Genomic DNA, 21,003 nt, shown 5'->3' on the forward strand with positions numbered 1-21,003 from the left:
AAATTTAAGGATTTAATAGCTCACTAACCTCTTTCAGTAATAAATAGTTCTCTGAAACTAGATATTGAGTTTAGCAATCTGAGAAACTCCTCTTTCTCTGACTATAAGTATTTAGAGATTAGGATGTAGTATCTATTCTTTCACTAATGTACCAAGCACTGTTTCAGATGTTTGGGATACACATCAGACAAAATACTGCCTCCCTGGAGCTTAAAGTCTGGGGAAACATAATAAGAATATTTTAAAATAAATTAGAGGTTCATAAATGCCATTGAAAAGCAGAGCAAATAAGGCAGATTGAGAATATGTGAGGGGAGATATAATTTTAAATAGGAGAATGGGGTGGGTCTTATGGAAGAATAAAATGAACAAAGACATGAAGAAAGTAGGGGAGTTAGACATTCAGATACCTGGTGGAAGAGCTTTCCAAGCAGAGGAAATAACGACTGCAAAGGCCCTAAAGCAAAAATATATCTGATATTTTGAGGAATAGCTGGAACAGAATGAATAAAAGAAAAGGTAGATGATTTCAGAGAGGTAATGGGAAGCCAGATTGCTATGGAGGCCATTACGGTGACTGCAGCTGTTGCTCAAAGAAACTGGAGTTATTGGAAGGGGGGATAGATTTAGCCATTGATTGATATTTTCCTTAATTCCTTTAGTATTCGCTCCTGTTTTCCTCTCTCTCACATAATTACTTTATCAGTGAACCCCACATCAATGCTATTCTCTGACTCTGTCACTTTCCCAATAGTGGCTGCTTTTCTCCTGAATACCCTTGCCAGTTTGGTCTTGGTATGGGCGAAAGGATTCTAAGTCATCTGAGGAAGTATATGATGATTTGGGCTGAAGATAAGAGAATGATTCTAGGCTATATTTCAACAGCTTCTTTCATCTAGAAGAAAATATACAAGACTCATTCCAGAAGTAGGAAGGTCAGCCTAAATGGCTCCTTATGTAAACCATAATGGGTCTTTGTTGTATTTTGGGACCCAATAGCTACTTACCCTATTCAAGAGATGGGAGTCAGAGTAACTATAATTCAACTGAGGAAAAGAAGTAGAAGAAGGGAGAAACATAGTTCTGAGAATTTGGCTTACGTATTAAAATTACCAGCATACCACACAGTTCATTTTTAGACTTTATAAGATTTGGGTATCTAACCTTCATATTCCTTCCCAAATAGCTACAAATAGTAAGAATGATATAAAAAGCTTTGCTTCTGCCCCAAAATGGAGTAACAAGAACCAGGTTTATCCATTCCCTTGAAACAACAACAACAACAAAACTAGACAAAATACATGAAACGACCTTGGCCAAAACACTGATTTTAAGGAAGGACAGTGAGCCCTACGAGATGGGAAGCAAGTGAGGTGAGACCTATAATTTCCCTCAATCTGCTGCCTTCGCAGATGTATCTAATCACTGAGAACTTCATATTAAAATTTCCTTTCGACAATACTGTTTTCTTTCAAAGTACAATAAACATATCTGTCTGCCCCTCTTTTTAATAATTCACAGTAAGAAAGACACTTTGGCATCTGTCAACAAGATGAAATCTGAATGGCTGCAGATTCTGATTCTAGTTCTTCCACTATCTTACTAGTCTTCTTTTACTAAAATAGCCCCATTCTTTTCATGCCTAATATGAAACACAGAGAAGCCTGATTAAATAGATGATTAATATTCCATAGTTGTATGTAAATACTACATTTAAAGAGTTATCTCTGGGAAGAGAATTAGACTTGTTTGGTACAACTCCAAGAGTTCAAACTTCATGGATAGTAGCTACAGAAAAATATTTTACAGTAAGGGAAACATTAGAACTATATCAGTGGGATATGTTGACTTAGTCAATAATGAGTTTCCCATCATGGTAGGTGTGTAAGAATAGGCTATATGTTTATTAGGGAGAATTCAAGCCTTTGTTTTCAACTGATGCTAAAACGAAGTAATCTGAAGAAATAAAAGTTCACAACATGACTAAAAATTTGTAACAAAAATAGGTCCCAAAAATAATTATGGAAGGTTTTTAAAACTTAATTGAACTTTAAATATATCTACAGAATACCTTTTGTCAATGTCAGGGTGGGACCCAAGTTCTTTGACAATGTTGTTAATATAGGCAAAGTCAAGAACCACTAGACTTAATGATGCTATTTGTTCTAGAAATTTACAAGAGTTTTGCCACCTTACAAAGCAGTTTTTCTCTACTAATATACAAAAATAAATATACAAAAAAAATTACTTTGGGTACTTAAAAATGCAAATTATGGATCTTACCACCACATCCTCCCCCAGCATTTCCCATGCACTATTTCTTTGTGGAGCCCAGGTATTTAATTTTTATCAAATATTCTAAGTGATTTTTATTGTAAACGATCTTAAAACTACACTTGGAGAAACACAAGATCAACCCCTATTTCTATCTAAGAGTTTATCAGAATGCTACAGAACTTTATGTTTGGATGAATTTCATCTAAAAAAAAAAAAACTGATGCATTTTGGATTTTTTTTCTATCTCAGAGACAAAAGCCAAAATGAAATTTATAGTACTTGCTGTCACCGTTGGGCTAACTTTGCTGCTGGGAGTCCAAACCATGCCTACAAATCGCCTCTCTTGCTACAGAAAGACAGTAAAAGATCACAACTGTCACAACCTTCCAGAAGGAGTAGCTGACCTGACAAAGATTGATGTAAATGTCCACGAACATTTCTGGAAGGGGAAAGGATGTGAGATGATCTGTTACTGCAACTTCAGGGAATTGTTCTGCTGCCCAAAGTAAGGAAATACAATCATAAAATATATTGCTATGAAATATATGCATAACAATTCTTTTTTAAGACACCTTTTCAAATCTCAGCTATTTTGTAGAATCATCACCATTGTGTATGAAACTGAATGTTTTCCTTTAAGAAAGAGTTTGACAGATTTCAATAAAACTAAATGAAATCAAGAAAATTAATAAGACTCCAATCTATTAAATTCTAAATTCCCTATTTATAACACAAAACAGCAGAGGTCAACTTCAAGGTTGATACTTTAAATCAATATGAAACTAATAAAAGTCTTTAGATAAGAGTCCAGTGAACAAGGTCAAGTAATTAACTGGACGAAAGGTTGGTAATGGTCAAAGAAAAAATTTCTAGCTCTGAGTTAACCTGAAATGGACTAAATAAAAGTTATCCACTAATTTGGAAAGTAGACATATTTTAAGTATAATACATTAGTAGACAAATCAATAAACATTTTTAGCTCTTGATTTTAAAATCATCTTCCCCTGGTTACTGAAGAATCTTTCAAATACTATGAGCTTGGCTATTTCATAATAAAATTCATTTTTTCTAATTACTTTTAACATGTCATAATATTTTCATTTTTCTAAGAAACCTATGAGGCAGATATAACCACCTTATCAAGAAAAGGCACAGAGAAGTAAACTGAGCAGCACTATCCCACCTAACTAGTTAATATCAGCACTGACTCTAGAATTCAGGTCTGATTTGGACCAGATATTTTTTTTCTACCAACCCAGTTGGTTTTTAATATGTGCTTCCCAGAAGAGCAGCATCAATGTCACCAGAGTTCTTGTTAAAAATGCAATCTATCATTGGCCCCCAGACCAGAGCTACTAAATCAGGAATGCTGGAGGTGAGGCATAGCAATTATGGCTTAAATGTCTCTATATGATTCTGATGCATGATAAAGTTTGAAAAACACAGTACTAAATGATGATATCAACAACTTGAGTTAACTGACTCCACAGAATGACTTAATTTTTCCCAGACTACATAAATGAAATACTGTCCAATACTAAAATACCATGTTTTCTTTTTTGTAACTGTAAGGCTTGAATACAATTTATAGAAATGTACTTGTATTTATTTTACAATATACTTTTGTGATTAGCTGTGCTAATGGACCAGAATAGTATGGATATATGAAAGTAATTTCTATCTGATTTTGAGTCGTCTTTTTCCCAGTAGCAATGAATTTACTTTGCTAAGCATATTTCTTTTTTTTTCTGCCTATAAACACAAATTTTAATTTCCCATCTTAATTATATGCTATCGAGATATAATTGACATACAGCATTGTATAAGTTTATGGTGTATGGCATGACTTGACAAACATATATTGCAAAATGATTACCTTAAAAAGTTCATAGTTAACATCTATTACCTTACACAGTTACCAATTTTTTTCCCTTGTAATGAGAGCTTTTAGGATTTACTCTCTTCGCAAATTTCAAATATACTATACGGCAGTGCTAACTATAGTTATGTTATACACTATATACTAAGTATATTGCTAAGGATTCATAATTCTATATACAATTTTATATTATTTCATGCATTTTTATACATTACCTATGTGATATTTCCAATAAGCATGGAATTGCTTAATATTTCTCCTTCTCTATAAATGGTAGAAATGTATTTATTTGACTTTCTGAGAAATTTTTAATCCTGTGTTTTATCTTTTAAACTTCATGGCCCATTTCATTTATATCAAAGGAATGAGGTTTTTGGTATGATTATAAGGTTTTTAAATCACCTAATCTTTTTTTTTTTAAATAAATAAATGATAGCATAATATCAGTGGCAAATGGGGGGAAAGTAGAAGAATCGATTAGTTTACCTTCTTGGTCTTTGTGGCTTCTGTGGCAAGTCCTCTCACTCATGCTTTTCATTCTTTGTACTTTATTCACCTAAAAAAAATAGTCATATCTGAAATCCTAGAAATCACTGTCCATTTTTATCCCAGAAAAGACTAAATATATATCTTAGCTTTCAGCTAAATTTAACTAATGTTCTATTTTCTTTCAGAAATGTCTTCTTTGGACCAAAGATCTCTTTTGTGATTCCTTGCAGCAATCATTGAGAATCTTTGTATTTTGAAGAACACCATCCCTAATTTCCTCCAAACTGCTCTATATCAGTGTAATTGTAATTCTAGTTTTGATCTAGTACAATAAAACACAGACTCTATAAATTTTTACTTGTCTAGAACAAGTAAAGTGTTAAATAAGTAGCAATAAAAATTAATTCAATTTAATTTTTCTCTGTGGACATTGTTGACATTGGTTAAAATTTTTGGCTAGAAAATTTTCCTCTGAGGTGTTCACTATGCTCAGTAGAACAAGTCAGTCCTCCAGATGAAGAGCCATATCCTGGCTCAAAAACTGATAATTTTCTTAGTTATTGACCATCTAATAATACTTAACTGAAAGAATCAGATATAAACTGGGGTTCTTGGGAGGGAAACTAGAAGTTTTCTAGTAAAAAGGGACAAGGGAACCAATATTTGAGTATATATTATGCATGTCAACAATTTTAAGTACATTTTCATTTTACTCTCTTAAAAATAACAAGAAAAATCTCCAAGGTAACTATTCGTAAACCCATTTTTCAGATGCTAACTGAAATGTAAGATATTTGCTAAAAATCAAGGCAAGAATTTAAAAAGTCCTAATTCCAAAGCCCATATATTATACTCACACACAACCGTACCCTTAAAAACTATGATATATATGCCCAATGTATCAACTTGAGAATAACAAAACACATATTTAAAAAAAAAACAAACCACATGGATAAAAATTAAAGCCACGTGAATTTTAGAAGTAAATAAAACAGATGCCTTAAAAGATATTTTCTGATTGTTGGAGACAGCTTTGGACTATGTCCCCATCATGGGGCATAAGAGGTGATTTCAGAAAGTCCTTTAAGCTATAAAAATTTATTAAATGCTTGCTAAGTGCCAGCTATTAATAAGATTTGGGGATGTAGTAAAGAATAAGATGTACTTGTCCTCTTGGAACTTGGATTCTAATAAAAGAGTAATAATTACAAATAATTATTTATAAATGTGAAGACTGTAAAAGAGAAGGTGTAGGGTGCTATATATTGTTGTGGGAAAAAGTTTAAGAAGCACTATGCCTGTAGTAAATCTAAGAGATATCATTTTGAGAAAAAAAGTGACATTATTTAATTGAAATAGATCCTTAGAGGTCCCTAATCTGCTTGTGAAGACCACATCTAGGACAGTATCTGGTATCTAGTCAGTGTTCAATAAGTGTTAACTGGGATGGACCAAACAATTTTGAGGTAGTCAGAATTCAGTACCTGTTAAAATCTGTACAAACATAAGAACATGTTTTCAAATAGTATGACTGCCTACAAAAGTGCATGAGATAAAATTGTTTTAAAAAATCAAATTTGTTGTTTTATCAATATCACATGATTTGACTAAACTTTTTTCTTCACTGAATTAACTGGTACTAAAATGGGACTAACTCAGTAATAAAACTCTTAAATCCTTTCTAGAACAGTGCATAGAATAAGTAAATAAAGCATTACTAACCTGTTTCATTTTCTATTCAGTATACACTATCTTTAAGGGAGAAAAAGTGGTATTCAGTATCTCTATAAATGACATATCACTGTGAGGGCATATGTGAGGCAACAATGGCTTTTGAACAAATGTTCTCTTATTACTGCAATCAAAACCTAATGAGAAAAATAGTCTTTGAAAAAAGCTAAATATTTAATAGATGAAATTGTATAGATTATGATGATTATTCTTCATCAAATTCTCTCCTTTCTGGAAATAACTTTGTAATATGAAATTCACTTATGTCCTTTTACAAATGCATGTATTATATAAGCACACATTCTTTATACTACCAAATAAATGTAAAACCATGAATGTTCACACAATTTACCTTATGCAACATTTTCTGACTAGGTCAGTATGTTTTTAAAAGCCGAATTTCATTCAATTATATTAACCAAGAGATTATTTTTTCAATAGCTTTTAACTACAAGACAACTAAGCTTTTATTAAAAATTTACTATTCTTCTAAGCACTGTCTACAACTTAATTAGGTAGATACTGTTATGATCTCTGCTTTATGGCCAAATTGCCAAGGTTTGGAGAGATTAAGTAGCTTGTTTAAAGTTACATTATTAGGGCAGGAGAGCCATAATATGGCCAGTTGTCCTCTAGCATCTAGAGTCTTAACCACTACATTATTTAATGGCATCAACTAATCTGATTTTTTTTTTTTAAGGAAAGCAACCCTTTACTTGTAAGAGACACATGATTGTACATTTTGGATAGCTCATATATACTAAATGCTTACTGAATAATAATTTCTGTATTTTTCTTTGATTTTCTATATCCTTGTTCTTACTTTGAATCCTATAGTCCTGAGCACAAATTTGACAGTAATACTAATAGCTCATGTCTTCTTGATAAAATTTCTCTTTTCCTCATCATAATCCATAGGGATTCCTTCAATATTTTTGTTTACTAGGATTAGGTATTAATCCTAAAGGATTATTAGAGAATTGGAAGCAACATGGGAATCAAAAAATGAGCAACAACTATTGGAGGAAGACAGATAAGAACATTCACAGATCATTTTGCAACTATAACTTCCTTACAGTTGCCAACAGGTACACATGAGTTCCTTCCATAATAAATCATTTTGTAAAATATTGTGGCAGGTGTTTTTAAATGTAAATAATCCTATCAGTAAAGCACTACAGGCTACAGGCTTTAAAATAATTTTCCCAAAAGGAAAAAATGATCAAAGTCATACATTTATAAATCATTTTGCATTAACAACCTAAACCTAAAATTTTCCCTCAAAGATTTTGAAGAGAAACTGATATTAGAAAATTATAGTAAATCAATACTGAATTAGCTTTCTCTGTTTACTTCTATAGAATGGTAGTACCATATGTGCTCACTTTTGTAGAGTGGTATACCTCGAGAGAAATGTTTGGCATATATGTAGCCCATATATTCTAAAAATTTTACAAGTCTACAGCAAATTTTCAACAAAAGAGTATATGTGATCTAATTTCCAGAGGTTTAGAAGTCAAAAAATAAGTCTATTGGGTATTATGGGTACAAAACTGACTTGATACATTATGTATACATTAAAGGGAATACATACACACACATATATGTATATAATATGTATCTATTCACATATGATAATATAGTAGCAATTAATACAACTATTATTTGAGGACTATAGTAGACAATATAGACTATCAATGCAACTAGGACATGACACATTAAGTTCATAGCATCAACTTTCAGCTAAAAAGAAATATAAGGAATTCCATAATCTTAAAGGAATGAATTCTAGAGTAAACAGTACTTACACATAAAAATAAGTATATAAGCAAGATGTTGCTTGACATTTTAATTAACTTTATAAATGAATAAGCAATAACATCACAAATATTTATTTTTGAACCACCATCACTTGCCTAGATATCATAATTTGAATTTTGCTATATAAATTTTATATAAATCCATGTAAATAGTACCCAAGAGACCTGGATGGTTACACTAATATCAGACAAAATAGATTTTAAATAAAAAATTGTTATAAGACACAAAGAAAGACATTTTATACTTCGAAAGGCTCAGTTCACAAGATATAAAAATTATAAATGTATAGGCATCAAACAAGAGCCAGAAAATATGAAACAAATACTGACAGACCTGAAGGAAGAAAATAGTTCTAGAATAATAGTTGGAGACCTCAAAACTTTACCTTAAATAAGAGACATCTAGACAGAAGATTAAAAAGGAAACAGAGGATGTGAACAACACTATAAACTACTAGACCTAAGAGACATATAACACTCCAACCAACAAAAGCGAAATACACAATCTTCTCAAGTGTATGTAGAACATTCTAGAACAGTGGTCACCAACCTTTTTGGCACCAGGGACTGGTGCTCCTATGAGAATCTAATGCCTGATGATCTGAGATAGAGCTGAGGTGGTGATGCTAGCACTGGGGAGTGGCTGCAAATACAGATGAAGCTTTGCCTGCTCTCCTGACACTCACCTCCTGCTGTGCAGCTCGGTTCCTAACAGGCCACAGACTAGTACCAGTCAGCGGCCTGGGGATTGGGGAACCCTGCTTTAAGACATGTTAGTCATCAAACAATTCTCCATAAATTTGGAAAAATTTTAATCATACAAATTATCTTCTCTAACCATGGTGGAATAAAGCTAGAAATCATTAACACAATAAAAACTGAAATATCTGCAAATATGTAGAAATTAAACAGTACATCCTTAACAACCAATGAATCAAAGAAGAAATCACAGGGAAATTAGAAAATACCTTAAGATGAGTGAAAATAAAAACAAAATGTGCCAAAATTTATTGAATAAGGTGAAAAGAAGTACTCAGAGGGAACTACATAGCTGTAAACACTTACATTAAAATAGAAGTTCTCAAATCAGCAACCAAACTTTATATCTTAAGAAACTAGGAAAAGAGCAAATTTAATCCAAAACCAGCAGAAGGAAGGAAATAATAAAGATTAGAGCAAAGATAAAAGACGGAGAATAAAAAAATAGAATCAATGAAACCAAATAAAAAAAGATCAACAAAATTGACAAACCCTTAGTTAGACTACTAAGAAAAAAAGATAGTCACGCACTGCTTAATAAGGACACATTCTAAGAAATGTGTCATTAGGCAATTTTGTTGTTGTACGCACATCAGAGCTCACTTATGCAAATATAGATGGTATCACCTATTACATACCTAGGTATATGGTATAGCCTAATGCTCCTAGGCTATAAGCCTGTACAGCGTGTTACTATACAGAACACAAGCTTAAATCAAGCACAAGAGAGATGATGCAATCAAGAGATGTGGTAAACAATGTATGAGACGTCTGCCAGTATAACGCACCATGTTTTACTGTACTTTTATAAGTAGGAAAAGTACACTCCAAAAAAAACAATAAAAAGTATAGTAAATGTATAAACCAGTAAGAGTTGTTTATTATCATTATCAAGTATATGTACTGTACATAATTAGGAAATTTTCAGCTCTATTATAATCTTATGGGACCACTGTCATATATATAGTCTGTTGTGGACTGAAATGTCATTATGCAGGGCATGACTATAACTACAATTAGAACTAAAAGCAGGGACATTAGTAGTGACCTTACAGAAATTAAATACTATAAGAGAATGCTACATACAATGGTATGACAATGAACTAGATAATTTAGATAAAATGACCAAATTTCTAGAAACACACAAATTACCAAAGCTGACTCAAGAAGAAACAGAAAATTTCAACAGTACTATAACAAGAAGACATTAAACCAGTAATCAAAAATCTTCCATCAAAGAAATAATCTGGTAAAAGCAACAAATGAACAGGATGAACAAAAAGAGACTCATGGACATGGACTGTAGACTAGAGGTTACCAGAGGATAAGGGGTCGTAGGAGGAGCGAGGTAGACAGGATAAAGGAGGTCAAATATGTGGTGACAGAAAGAAATCTAACTATAGGAGATGAACACACAGTGTAAATATAATATATGCCTTACTGTTAAAGTGTACAACTGAAACTTACTAGATTTCGTTAACCAATGTCATCATAAAAAAAATAATTAATTTAAAAAATTAAAATTAAAAAAAAAAGAAATATCCTGAATCAGATGGCTTTACTATTAATTCAATCAAACGCTTAAAGATAAATTAACATCAATCCATCTTTAATTTTTCCAAAAAATAAAAGAGGAGGAACTACTTCTAACACATTCTGTGAAGCCATCATTACCCTGATACCGGGGTCAGAGATAGCATAATAAATTTCTAACCCAATACCCCTTAAAATTATAGACACAAAAATCTTCAACAAAATATTAACAAACCAAACCCAACAGCACATTAAAAGGATTAAACACCATGACCAAGCAAGATTTATCCCAGGAATGCAAGGGTGGCTCAACATAAGAAAATCATTTGACGTTACACACCACATTAACAGAACAAAGGTGGTGGTGGGGGCGGGGGAACCATGATCATCTCAATAGTTACAGAAAATATATTTGACAAAATCTGACATCCTTTCATGATAAAAACACTCAGCAAACTAGGAACAGAAGGGAACGTCTTTAATGTGACAAAGAGCACTTATGAAAAATCCACAACTAACATCATCCTCAAAGATTAACATCATACTAAAAGCTCTCCTCCTAAAAAAAGAATAAGGATGGTTGTTTTCACCATTTCTATTCAACATTGTACTGGAAGGCTTAACCAGAGCAATTAGGCCAGAAAATAAATAAAAGGTGTTCAAATTGGAAAGAAAGAGTAAAATGATCTCTATTTACAGATAACATAATTCTACATAGAGAAAATCTCATAGAATACACAAAAATACTACTAGATAGAGCTAATAAGCAAATTCAACAGTTGTCAGGTCAACATACAAAAATCAGTTGTGATTCTATATAGTAGCAATGAAAAATCCAAAAAAGAAATGAAAACAATTCCATTTACAATAGCATCAAAAAGAACAAAATATCAGGAATAAATTTAACCAAAGAGGTGAAAGACTTGTACACTGGAAACTATAAAACACTATGGAAAGAAATTAAAGAAGTCCTAAATAAATGAAAAGATATCCCATGTTCACGGATCAAAATACTTAACATTGTTAACACGGCAATCTTAAAATGATCTACAGATTCAATACAATCATCATTAAAATTCTAATGGTCTTTTGGCCGAGAGAGAAAAACCAATATTCAACTCATATGGAACTGCAAGGGAGCCCAAATAACCTAAACAATATTGAAGAAAAAAAAAGTAGGAGGCCTCAGACTTCCTGATTTTAAAACTTAATACAAGGCCACAGCAGTTCAGAGTATAGTACTAACATAAGAAAAGAAATATAGACCAATAGAATAGAATTGAGAATACTGAAATAAACCTAAACATCTACGACAAAAAGATTTTTGACAAAGGTGCCAAAACCATTCAGTAGAGAAGGAATAGTCTCTTCAACAAATGGTGCTGGGAGAACTAAATAACTACATGCCAAAAAAATGAAGTTGGATCTTTAACTCACTCCATATACAAAAATTGACTCAAAATGAGTCAATGACCTTAAGATCTAAAACTATAAAATTCCTAGAAGGAAACATAGGGGTTAATTTTCATAACCTCAGATTTGGCAATGGATTCTTAGATCTGACACCAAAAGTATGAGCAATAACGACAAAAAGAAAAACAAGTTAGACTACATAAAAACTAAAAACTCTTGTACATCAAAGATCATTATCAAGAATGTGAAAAGGCAATCTACAGAATGGCAGAAAATATTTGCAAATTGTATGTCAGATGTGGATTTAACATCCAGAATAACATCCAGAATAAAGAACTTCTACAACTCAGCACGACAAATAAATAAATATATGATAAAATAAAAAATGAATAAAGTACTTGAATAGACATTTTTTCAAAAATATACAAGTGGCCAACAAGCACATGAAGAGTCAAAATCATTGGTCATTAAGAAAATGCAAATCAAAATCACAATGAAATAACACTTCACACCCAGTAGAATGGCTTTAATTTTTTAAAAAATGGAAACACAAGTATTGATGATTTGGAAAAATAGGAACACTTGTACATTGCTGGTGGGAATGTAAAGCAGTACAGCCATTGTGGTAAAGTTTGGAGTTTCCTCAAAACATTAAAAAAAGAATTACCGTGTGACTCAACGATTCCACTTCTAGGTATATATCCAAGAGAAATGAAACATGTCCACAAAGAAATTTGTACATGAATGTTTATAGCAGCATTATTCATAATAGACAGAGGTGGAAACCCAAATGTCCAGCAATAAATGAATGGGAAACAATCTGTGATATACACACACATATATATACTCACACACATGTATGTAAAGTTTAGCTATAAAAATAACCAAGTACTTATATATGCTTCAACTTAGATGAACCTTGAAAATATTACACTAAATGAAAAAACCCAGACACAAAAGGACATAATATAGTTGACACTTGAACAAAATTGGTTTGAACTCCGTGGGCTCACTTGAACATAGATTTCTTTCAATAAATACTGTGAATGTATTCTCTTCCTTATGATTTTCTTAGCACCTTTTCTCTAGCTTATTTTATTATAAAAATAAAGTATATAATACATATAACATACAAAATAAGTTAATTAACTATATTATCACTAAGGTTACTGGTCAACAGCAGGCTATTAGTAGTTAAGTATTTGGAGAATCAAGTTATATACAGATTTTTGACTGCAGAGTGTCAGTGCTCTTACCCTGTATTGTGCAAGAGTCCCTCTATATTATATGTAATAGGCAAATCCATAGAGACAGAAAGCAGATTAGAGGATACCAAGGGATGGGGGAAGAGAGGAATTGGGAGTGATTATTTATGAGTGTTTTTACAGAGTGATGAAAAATTTTGAAATTAGAGTTGGTGGTTACACATTGTGAATACACTAAATACCACTAGATTCTACACTTTAAAATGGTTGTGTATTATGTAAATTTTACCTAAAAAAGACATTATGTAGAAATAATAGAGCTTGTTTCCTTAAATAAATACATTTCAGGTATTAATTTTTAGCCTTTTCCTAAAAGGTCATTACCAAATAACTTATTTCTTGAACTCATTGTTTTCTTTCTTCTAACCCAAAGGCAATTTTCGATTCTTCTCCTGATGCTCTGACATTAAAAGTAACCTCTACCCTTATAGAGATGTTTTCAGTGACTTTTTGTTTTGATATAAAGATTTCTAGTGAATTCACAATTTTAAAAACCCAACAGCAAAGAAATAAAAATTTTATATAATATTAACGTTTTCATTAGTTTCTTGAGTTCCCCAGCTTTGATGAGGTTCTCAATTTTTCATGTTTTAAATCGCTCTAAAAAGATTTAAATTCACTAATCAACACCAATTCGTATTCACTTCTTATCCAGCTATATTTTATGCAAATAGCGATATGAAACTAACATTTCTAGTCCAAGGTTATACTCATACACTTTAATGTAAGAAAATAATGTCAAGCTTTTTTTCTCAAGAATGGAGTGTGTTTTTATAGGAAAAAGTAAGCCTATAGTAAAGTTTTTACTAAAAAATTGTCTGTATAAGTTTTGGTAAAAATATAAAATTTGGAAGTAATGCTTTCTTCAAATAAACCACATCTTGTTGCTATGTGGTTCATTTTCATATAGCTAAGATAAAAGTTCTTACAGAGATTCCTGGAAGCCAGGTTAGAGGATTCTATATACCAATTATCATAGTTTCTGCATATCAATAAAGAAGTAAATCTTTAAATGGTGATAGCAAAAACAAAGGTTTTGTTGTTCACCATGTTTTCTAGATGCCAACAAACTCAGAACACTTATAAACAGACTCACCTTTCTAATGAACCAGTACTTTAGATTTAGCTACATCAGTGGTTCTTAACCAGGGGTAATTTTGCCCTCCCATGAAATGTTTGGCAATGACGAACAATATGTTTGGTTGTCATACCTCCAGAGTGCTATTGGTACCAGTGTGTGGACTCCAGTAATGCTGCTAAATCTGTAACACACAGGGCAGCCTCTCATAATAAAGAATCATCAGACACAAATGTCAACTTTGAGAAATCCTGTGCTTCATTATTAGTCTCCTCCATTTCCAGCCTAAAATCTAAACCACAATCTCAGAACTTCACTGAAGCTGTTTTGTTTAGATGTCACAAGGTATAAATTTGATTTGTAATTATAAGAACTTGGGTAAGCAATACAATTTCAGGAAAAGCAGAGGTTAAAAATATTCAATAGAAAACTGAGAAAGAATGAAATATTAAAGGGAATAAAATAAATCAAGTAACAGCTAAGTATGATCAAAATTTAAAGATCTTGTTAGATTTTTAGATCTCTCCAACTTACTAGTTTTAATTTGCAATGTAAACAGTATAGAACACGACTGAAAGTTAAGGGGCATTGCAGAAGTTGTATATTCATGCCATAAAAATACCTTTTCTATAAGACAAAGTTTTAAGAAACAGCTAAAACTTTAATTCTATGTTCTTATTTGAACTTTTAGCACTGAGCTTACCTTTGCTGGCACATTACGTCTTCCTTGGAAGGAGATAGGCATTAAATTAAACTATTTTTCTTTCTTATACTTCAAGTAATAATAAAATAAGAAATTAAAAAAAGGTGCATCCCAATGGAAGTCTATTTTTTAAACTTGTTAGTATTAAAAAGCACTTTACAAAATAATGCTATTTAGGATATCTTTAATTCCAAATCAGATGGTCCCAGAGAAAGCAAATATGCTACATTTGTTAATTCTTAGAAATTAAAAAAAAAAAAAGGTGGGCATAACAAAATGATCTTTATATTAAAATCTCAATACTGGTCCTTGAAAGTCGGTTTAAAATAAAGTTTCACAAAATAAATACACTGAAGCAACTATAATAGTATTAACCTTTATTTAAAATATTTGTTAATCTAGGAAAGCTCATTTTACATGAGTTTCCAGCTAATTATTAGAGTCAGAAACAAACAAAATAAAACCAGAGAAAATCCTCTGTAGAAAAAATACACAAGAAACATTTATTTCTACATGTGAAAAACAATAAACAGTCTTAACATCTGAACATACAAGGCTTAGTCTCAATTCCATCTCTCCTAGTGAACACCACTATCAACCTTGAGATCTGATTTGTTCTTGTCATTCTTCACTGAGTAGATGAAATATGTTAAGGTGTCTTTTTCATTCACTGGAATAGACCTAAAGTGGCAACCAACTATCTACAAAGAAAAAAAATTGAGGAAATTAAATTATAGATATGAACAGATTTTAAAACTAGATAAAAAATACTTTCATCAAAAGAAAAAGTGCTATGTGATAAGGCTATTTTTTTAAAAAAAAATTAATAAATTTTACTTAACAAAATACCCCAGGGTGAAAAGCATATAAGAATATTATATGAAAAAAAGAGTGTGATTTCAAAGGACCCTCAGCCCACTCAATTAAATATACATTAATTAGAATGTGTATTTCCTTTTATTTATTTTAAATTTTATAAGTGAAATCTAGATTAGGAAGTAAATATTTTTAGACTTGAAATATCGGTGAAATAAAACAGATTTTAAGAGTCCACATGCATCATGTAATGGTTTAGACCCTACTTAAAGAAGATAAATATAGAGTTGAAAAGTTTTGGTACTATAGAAACAAACCATAAAATAGCTTACAAATATGTTTGCTACAACTTATGTTCATTTATTTTTGGCAGTATTCTTTGTTAAAGTTTCTTGAAAATTTTTCTGAATAAAGATTATAGATGGAAAATGAGAGGAGAGAGAGAGGTGATCACTGAAAAATGTTTACCTGCTTTCTTGTCTTTTCATTGTGCTAATCTATCATGTGTACCGCAACTACCAATAGAAGTACAAAAGACTAAACTAGGGTGCTCATATGCTTATCTAGATTCTAGAAGACAAAACTTCTTAAAGAAAAGTTATCCAAATGATAAGTAAGAGACTTAAGGTGGATAGTTATCCAACTCTGGAATCGCTTATAAATAACTGGATTTCTAAATAAACTATAACACTCATGGCTATTTGGATTATGGTTATTTCTCATTTCTAAAGAAGAAAACTGCCCTAGAAATAATATAAATTTTTTAAAAATATCAGATTATCAAACACTTCAGTTTTGGTTTATGCATTAAAAAAATATGTACATTTAAATGTCGCATTTAAAATAATCAGTTCTTTGCTTCTTATTTGTCCCAAAACAAAAGTACTTGCACTGTATATACTGATATATACAGATACTAATTGAGTGCAAGTCCATTAGTTAATTATTAACTAATGGACTTGCACTCAATTAGGTTAATAATGGTAGGCAATTATCTACATTTATGCTATAGTAATCTGCTATACAATCCAAAAGGACTAGATCTTTTAAATCAGATTTAAAGAAAATTTGAATTATTGTTGCTTAGGCAAGAAGGAAGAAGTAATTCTGGCTAAAAAGTTACTATATTGGATCTCAATGTGAAAAAGCATTCTGCCAAAGAACTGTACCTTCTATTCATCTTTTATCTTATTCAATATGCACATTTAGAAAATGCTGGATTACTAAATTCAAGCTAAAGAATATGAGAAAAGTGGTTTATATACATACATATTTCTATTTTGTCAAGCAGGTTAACCATTTTCATTTTAAATATGATTAAAATATAAATATACAAATCAATAAACATCTTAATATGATGCAAAGATTTCTTGGTTCTATTATCTCCTGAGAACACACACACTAAAATTTTTAAAATTCACTGAAGGACTAGAAGTCCTATATGAAAGCAAACTATTTAAGTAAGCTTCGATACAAGTCTGCATCTTCTAGATATGAAGAAAACATGGATGCCTAAAATAAAATAAACATCAACAAGGACAAATTCTGGAATGGTTAAATCAGAAAGTTATGGGAACACTGCTTAGGGACTTACCTCTAAGACCTATTCCATCAGAAACTTAAAGAGATAAGTTCCAATGAAGACATCAAAGCTTATTAATTTATTTTATTGTGCCTCAATTAGGTGTTCAATAAATATTTACTGAGTAAATAGAACTTTAAAACAGATTTCTAGAATGAGAAAAAATTCTCACTCAATAGAGCCAAAGTAATTTGAAGAAGAATAAAATGGAGGAATTTGTCTTATCAAACCTGTTATAAAACTATAATAATTAAGATAGTATGGTCTTGGTACAGAAATAAAATTAAAGCAATGAAAAAAATTCAATATTTCTGCAATTCTCACTCAATATTTCTCAATATTCAGTATTGGACGATGCCTGGAAAACTGCATACAATCCATTGAATAGTCATTACATAAAGAAATATCCTAAGAGGCAGACAAACATTTCTAGGTAACTAGATTCTTACAGAATAGATTTTTATTAACTTCGCTCTTCCTAACTAAAAGATATTGTTATACACACTATGTTAACAATTCATTAGCATTTAATGACTCTTTTTTGTACGAACACGCTCATTTAAAGTTTTAAATAGTTTAAAACTCATAAATACCTCAACAAGTTGTGCTTTATTAAGTCCTGGTCTGGTTGGTAGTTTGAAGTGTCTTTTGTATCTCCTAAGTGTATTTACTTGTAATTGGTATAAATCGACCTAGAAAATATTAACATACCTCAATTAGTTCATGCGATTTGTTAAAAACATCTTTAATATGGATTATAGCATTTCGATTACAGCACAATAAAAACTTCATTCCATTATTAAAAAGTATTTTATATAATCGAAACTATAAATGTATTAAACTTTAATTATTTGAGGAAAAATACTAAAAATTGGGGGAAAAGTTATAAGGCAAAGAACTATGAGAATTGCCAATTGAAAATATAACAAATCAAATTGTGGAACTGCATGTTAACTAGCTATATTTATTTTTGCTTTCATTTTCAGTTGTTTCAAATGTTTCAAGTATTTTAAAAATGTGTTCATATCTTTTTATCAAAGTTTCAGAATACACTACCTAGGATTTACATTTAACATACAAAAACTTTCCTCTACCTCTGGAGTATCAATATCTTGAACAGGTGAATCTCCTCCATCATCATCACTCCCTTTTCTCTTTCTTCTGTTTCGAACACTCTGAATCAAGTTTTTATGATAATCACAAATGTAAAGATGCCTTACCTGAAAAAGAAAAGTTTCACAGACTACTTATGATTACAGTAAAATATGCCTATATATTAGTAAAGTATATAGGCCACAGTGAATTATTAAAAATAAAAAAGTCAAAACAGGCCATCATTAAGACAAGGGCATGTTTCTAAAGTCTTGCATCCAGTTAAAACATACTATGTCTGGCAATACCGCTGAGAGGATTAAGAAGTGAAGTGAGGAGGGTGGCAGTAGGAATGGGAGGTAGAGAAGGAAAATAACAAAGTCCAATCCTCTGGATTTGAGTCATCAAATTGCAGTGAGGTTAAACTAGATGAGTTAGGTCATGCTGTTTTTCTAACAAGGGGAATGATGATGTTGCCATAATTTTGCTGTTTGAGAGTATTTTCTCTATTAAAGAGCATATGTTAGTAACAATATATGTTTCCTAATTTTTCTAATTGAATACCCAAATTATAATCCAGATACAAAACTATTCACTTTAACAAATATGCTATTGATTTCACATTTTAACTACATTTAAATTTGAAATTATGAATTTTTCTGAATATTAAATGAATGTACTTATCTGTAGAACATTTTAACACATTTTTCCAACCAAAGCGATGTGCAATTATTCAAGTTTACCTGAAAAGTTTCTCATGAACATGACTGAAGAACTGTATAAAAACACAGAAAGTATCACGAACTTTACAAAAACTTTAATTACATATATACAATCTTTGAAGCTGTATAGCAACAACTGAAATATTGGGCTTCATATAGTAACAGTTACTCCCTTAAAAAAAACACAAATAATTAAGGACTGACTGAGCTAACAGGCTTTTCAATTAACTTCTAAACTAAGTGCAAGCTGAAAATAAGGACGAGTGAGAGGTTCTGACATCTTGTTATTCATTTACCGCCAGCCAAAGCTCGGAAAAATGGCAATGGTTGTTTCTAAAAGCCTCGTAGATTGTCAAAAGAACAGACATGTAAAATGACGGAAAAAGAAATCCTGATGGCTGCCAAACGGATGGCAAAGCCGCAGACTACGTGCTCCCCACGCTTGGAGCAGCTGTCCCTAGATGCTGACATCGCCGCCACGGTTCACAGCCCAGGCTCTTTGCAAGGCCCAGGGGGAGCTCGCCTTCCCTCTCACTCCGTACTAAGGGAAACCAGGAACGGGATCTTTCCCGACTGCTGTGTCAGGTCCTTGCAGGATTCCACTTTTCATAGACCAGGGGAGCTACTCCCTGGGACAAAAGGCCAGCTTGGGCAGCAAAACAAAGAAGTCGCCTCCATTCCAGAAGTAGCTGCTAGGCTACAAGAAAACTACTCCCGGCTCTCTGTGCGCCTGTTCCCTTTGTTTCGTTTCCCGATCTCAGCCAAGGAGGAAGGGGGAAGAAAGACTGAGCGGGAGGGACGCAGGGATGGGGGGAGGAGGAGAGGAAACCACAGCATGCAAGTTATGTGTCTGCTGCGGGTGGCGGTCGGAGTTGCTGTGACTTTGCTGTTTGTTTCTTACCCGAGACGCCACAACGGGTTTGCAGCCAGGTCTGGGAAGGGAGGTAACCCCTGAACGCCCTGCCCAACAACCCCTCCCGGAGCCCTAAAGAGGTGGTCAGTGCAGGGCTGTCCCGCCGTCACTTACGCTCTTATCCAGCTCGATCTTAACCTTCTTCTGGGAGATGCTCTTCTGTATCCTCTTGCTGAAGCTGGCGTTGCCTGCCGCCCGGCCGCACCGCTCACCGTCCTCCCGCAAACAGCACAGTTGTCCGGGGCCCGGCCCAGCCGCTCCTGGGGGCCCAGCTGCAGAGACGGCGACAGCGCCGGGCACTTCAGCCCCGGCGCCCGCTGCGGCCCCGTTCCCAGCCGACGCGGCGGCGGCGGCGGCGGCGGCGACCACGGCGGCCACTGCAGCGGCCGCGTCCCCGCCGCGGCTCATCTCCTCAGGCGTGAAGCCGTTCATGACTCCACGCTCGCTGGCGCCAACGCTGACAGAAATCTCCGATCGCCTCTCAGCTCCGCCAATTTCGGAGACGCCGGGGTCTCAGCGGGGTTCCTCAGGCACCTGCCCCCGCGGCAATTCACTCTGCACCCCAAGTCCTCTTGCGGCACAGCTAAACACAAAAACGTCCCCCGCCTGGTCGTGCCTGCGGGCTCCAGAACAGTGACTAGTGCTTGGGGTCGGGAACTAGAGTCCAGCGGCGCCTGGAGCTGGAACCCAGCTCGCTGTCACATGGAGACTTTAGCAGTTGGACCGCTGCACCTCCTCCTCCCTCTGGCCCCACGATGTACGCAAGCGCGAGGCGCTCTCTCGGGTTCCGCCCCTTCCATTCTGCCGCAGGGCACGACGGGAATTGTAGTACTCTTCTGGGGAGGTCTGCCTGAGCTGCGGCCTAATATTGCGCCTCGCGGGTTGAAGGAACTACTCGTCCTAGCATGCATCGCGCGGCAACAGGCTGGTT

The 21,003-nt window shown here is 33.4% G+C and overlaps 2 protein-coding genes across 16 annotated transcripts in view; one reads left to right on the forward strand and one right to left on the reverse strand.

Moving 5' to 3' along the window:
* Positions 1-5,059, forward strand: part of SCRG1 (stimulator of chondrogenesis 1) — a 108,744-nt gene extending 103,685 nt beyond the window's left edge. For all 5 annotated transcript variants that reach the window (XM_039876108.1, XM_039876107.1, XM_039876110.1 and 2 more), the window contains 2 exons: positions 2,527-2,782; positions 4,831-5,059. In XM_039876108.1, the coding sequence (XP_039732042.1) occupies positions 2,527-2,782; positions 4,831-4,885 (311 nt within the window). In that variant the 3' untranslated portion in view covers positions 4,886-5,059. The remainder of the gene's footprint in view (positions 1-2,526; positions 2,783-4,830) is intronic.
* SAP30 (Sin3A associated protein 30) overlaps positions 1-20,989 on the reverse strand; it is a 101,548-nt gene extending 80,559 nt beyond the window's left edge. For 4 of the 11 annotated variants that reach the window (XR_005655684.1, XM_039876103.1, XM_039876102.1 and 1 more), the window contains exons 1-4: positions 20,187-20,987; positions 18,440-18,565; positions 17,939-18,037; positions 4,643-4,712 (exon numbers count right to left, since the gene is read on the reverse strand). Coding sequence is in view for 10 of the 11 variants with exons in the window: in XM_039876103.1 (XP_039732037.1) it covers positions 4,643-4,712; positions 17,939-18,037; positions 18,440-18,565; positions 20,187-20,504 (613 nt within the window). In the remaining variant the exon portion in view is untranslated. Of the gene's footprint in view, positions 1-4,642; positions 4,713-15,307; positions 15,649-17,938; positions 18,038-18,439; positions 18,566-20,186 lie in introns of those variants that run through there. The other 7 variants (XM_039876105.1, XM_039876104.1, XM_039876098.1 and 4 more) reach the window with 4 other exon arrangements.
* Between the last annotated feature and the right edge of the window lie 14 nt (positions 20,990-21,003).

Source organism: Pteropus medius, unplaced genomic scaffold (assembly GCF_902729225.1).
Source record: "Pteropus medius unplaced genomic scaffold, Ma_sr-lr_union100, whole genome shotgun sequence".
Classification (NCBI taxonomy): domain Eukaryota; kingdom Metazoa; phylum Chordata; class Mammalia; order Chiroptera; family Pteropodidae; genus Pteropus; species Pteropus medius.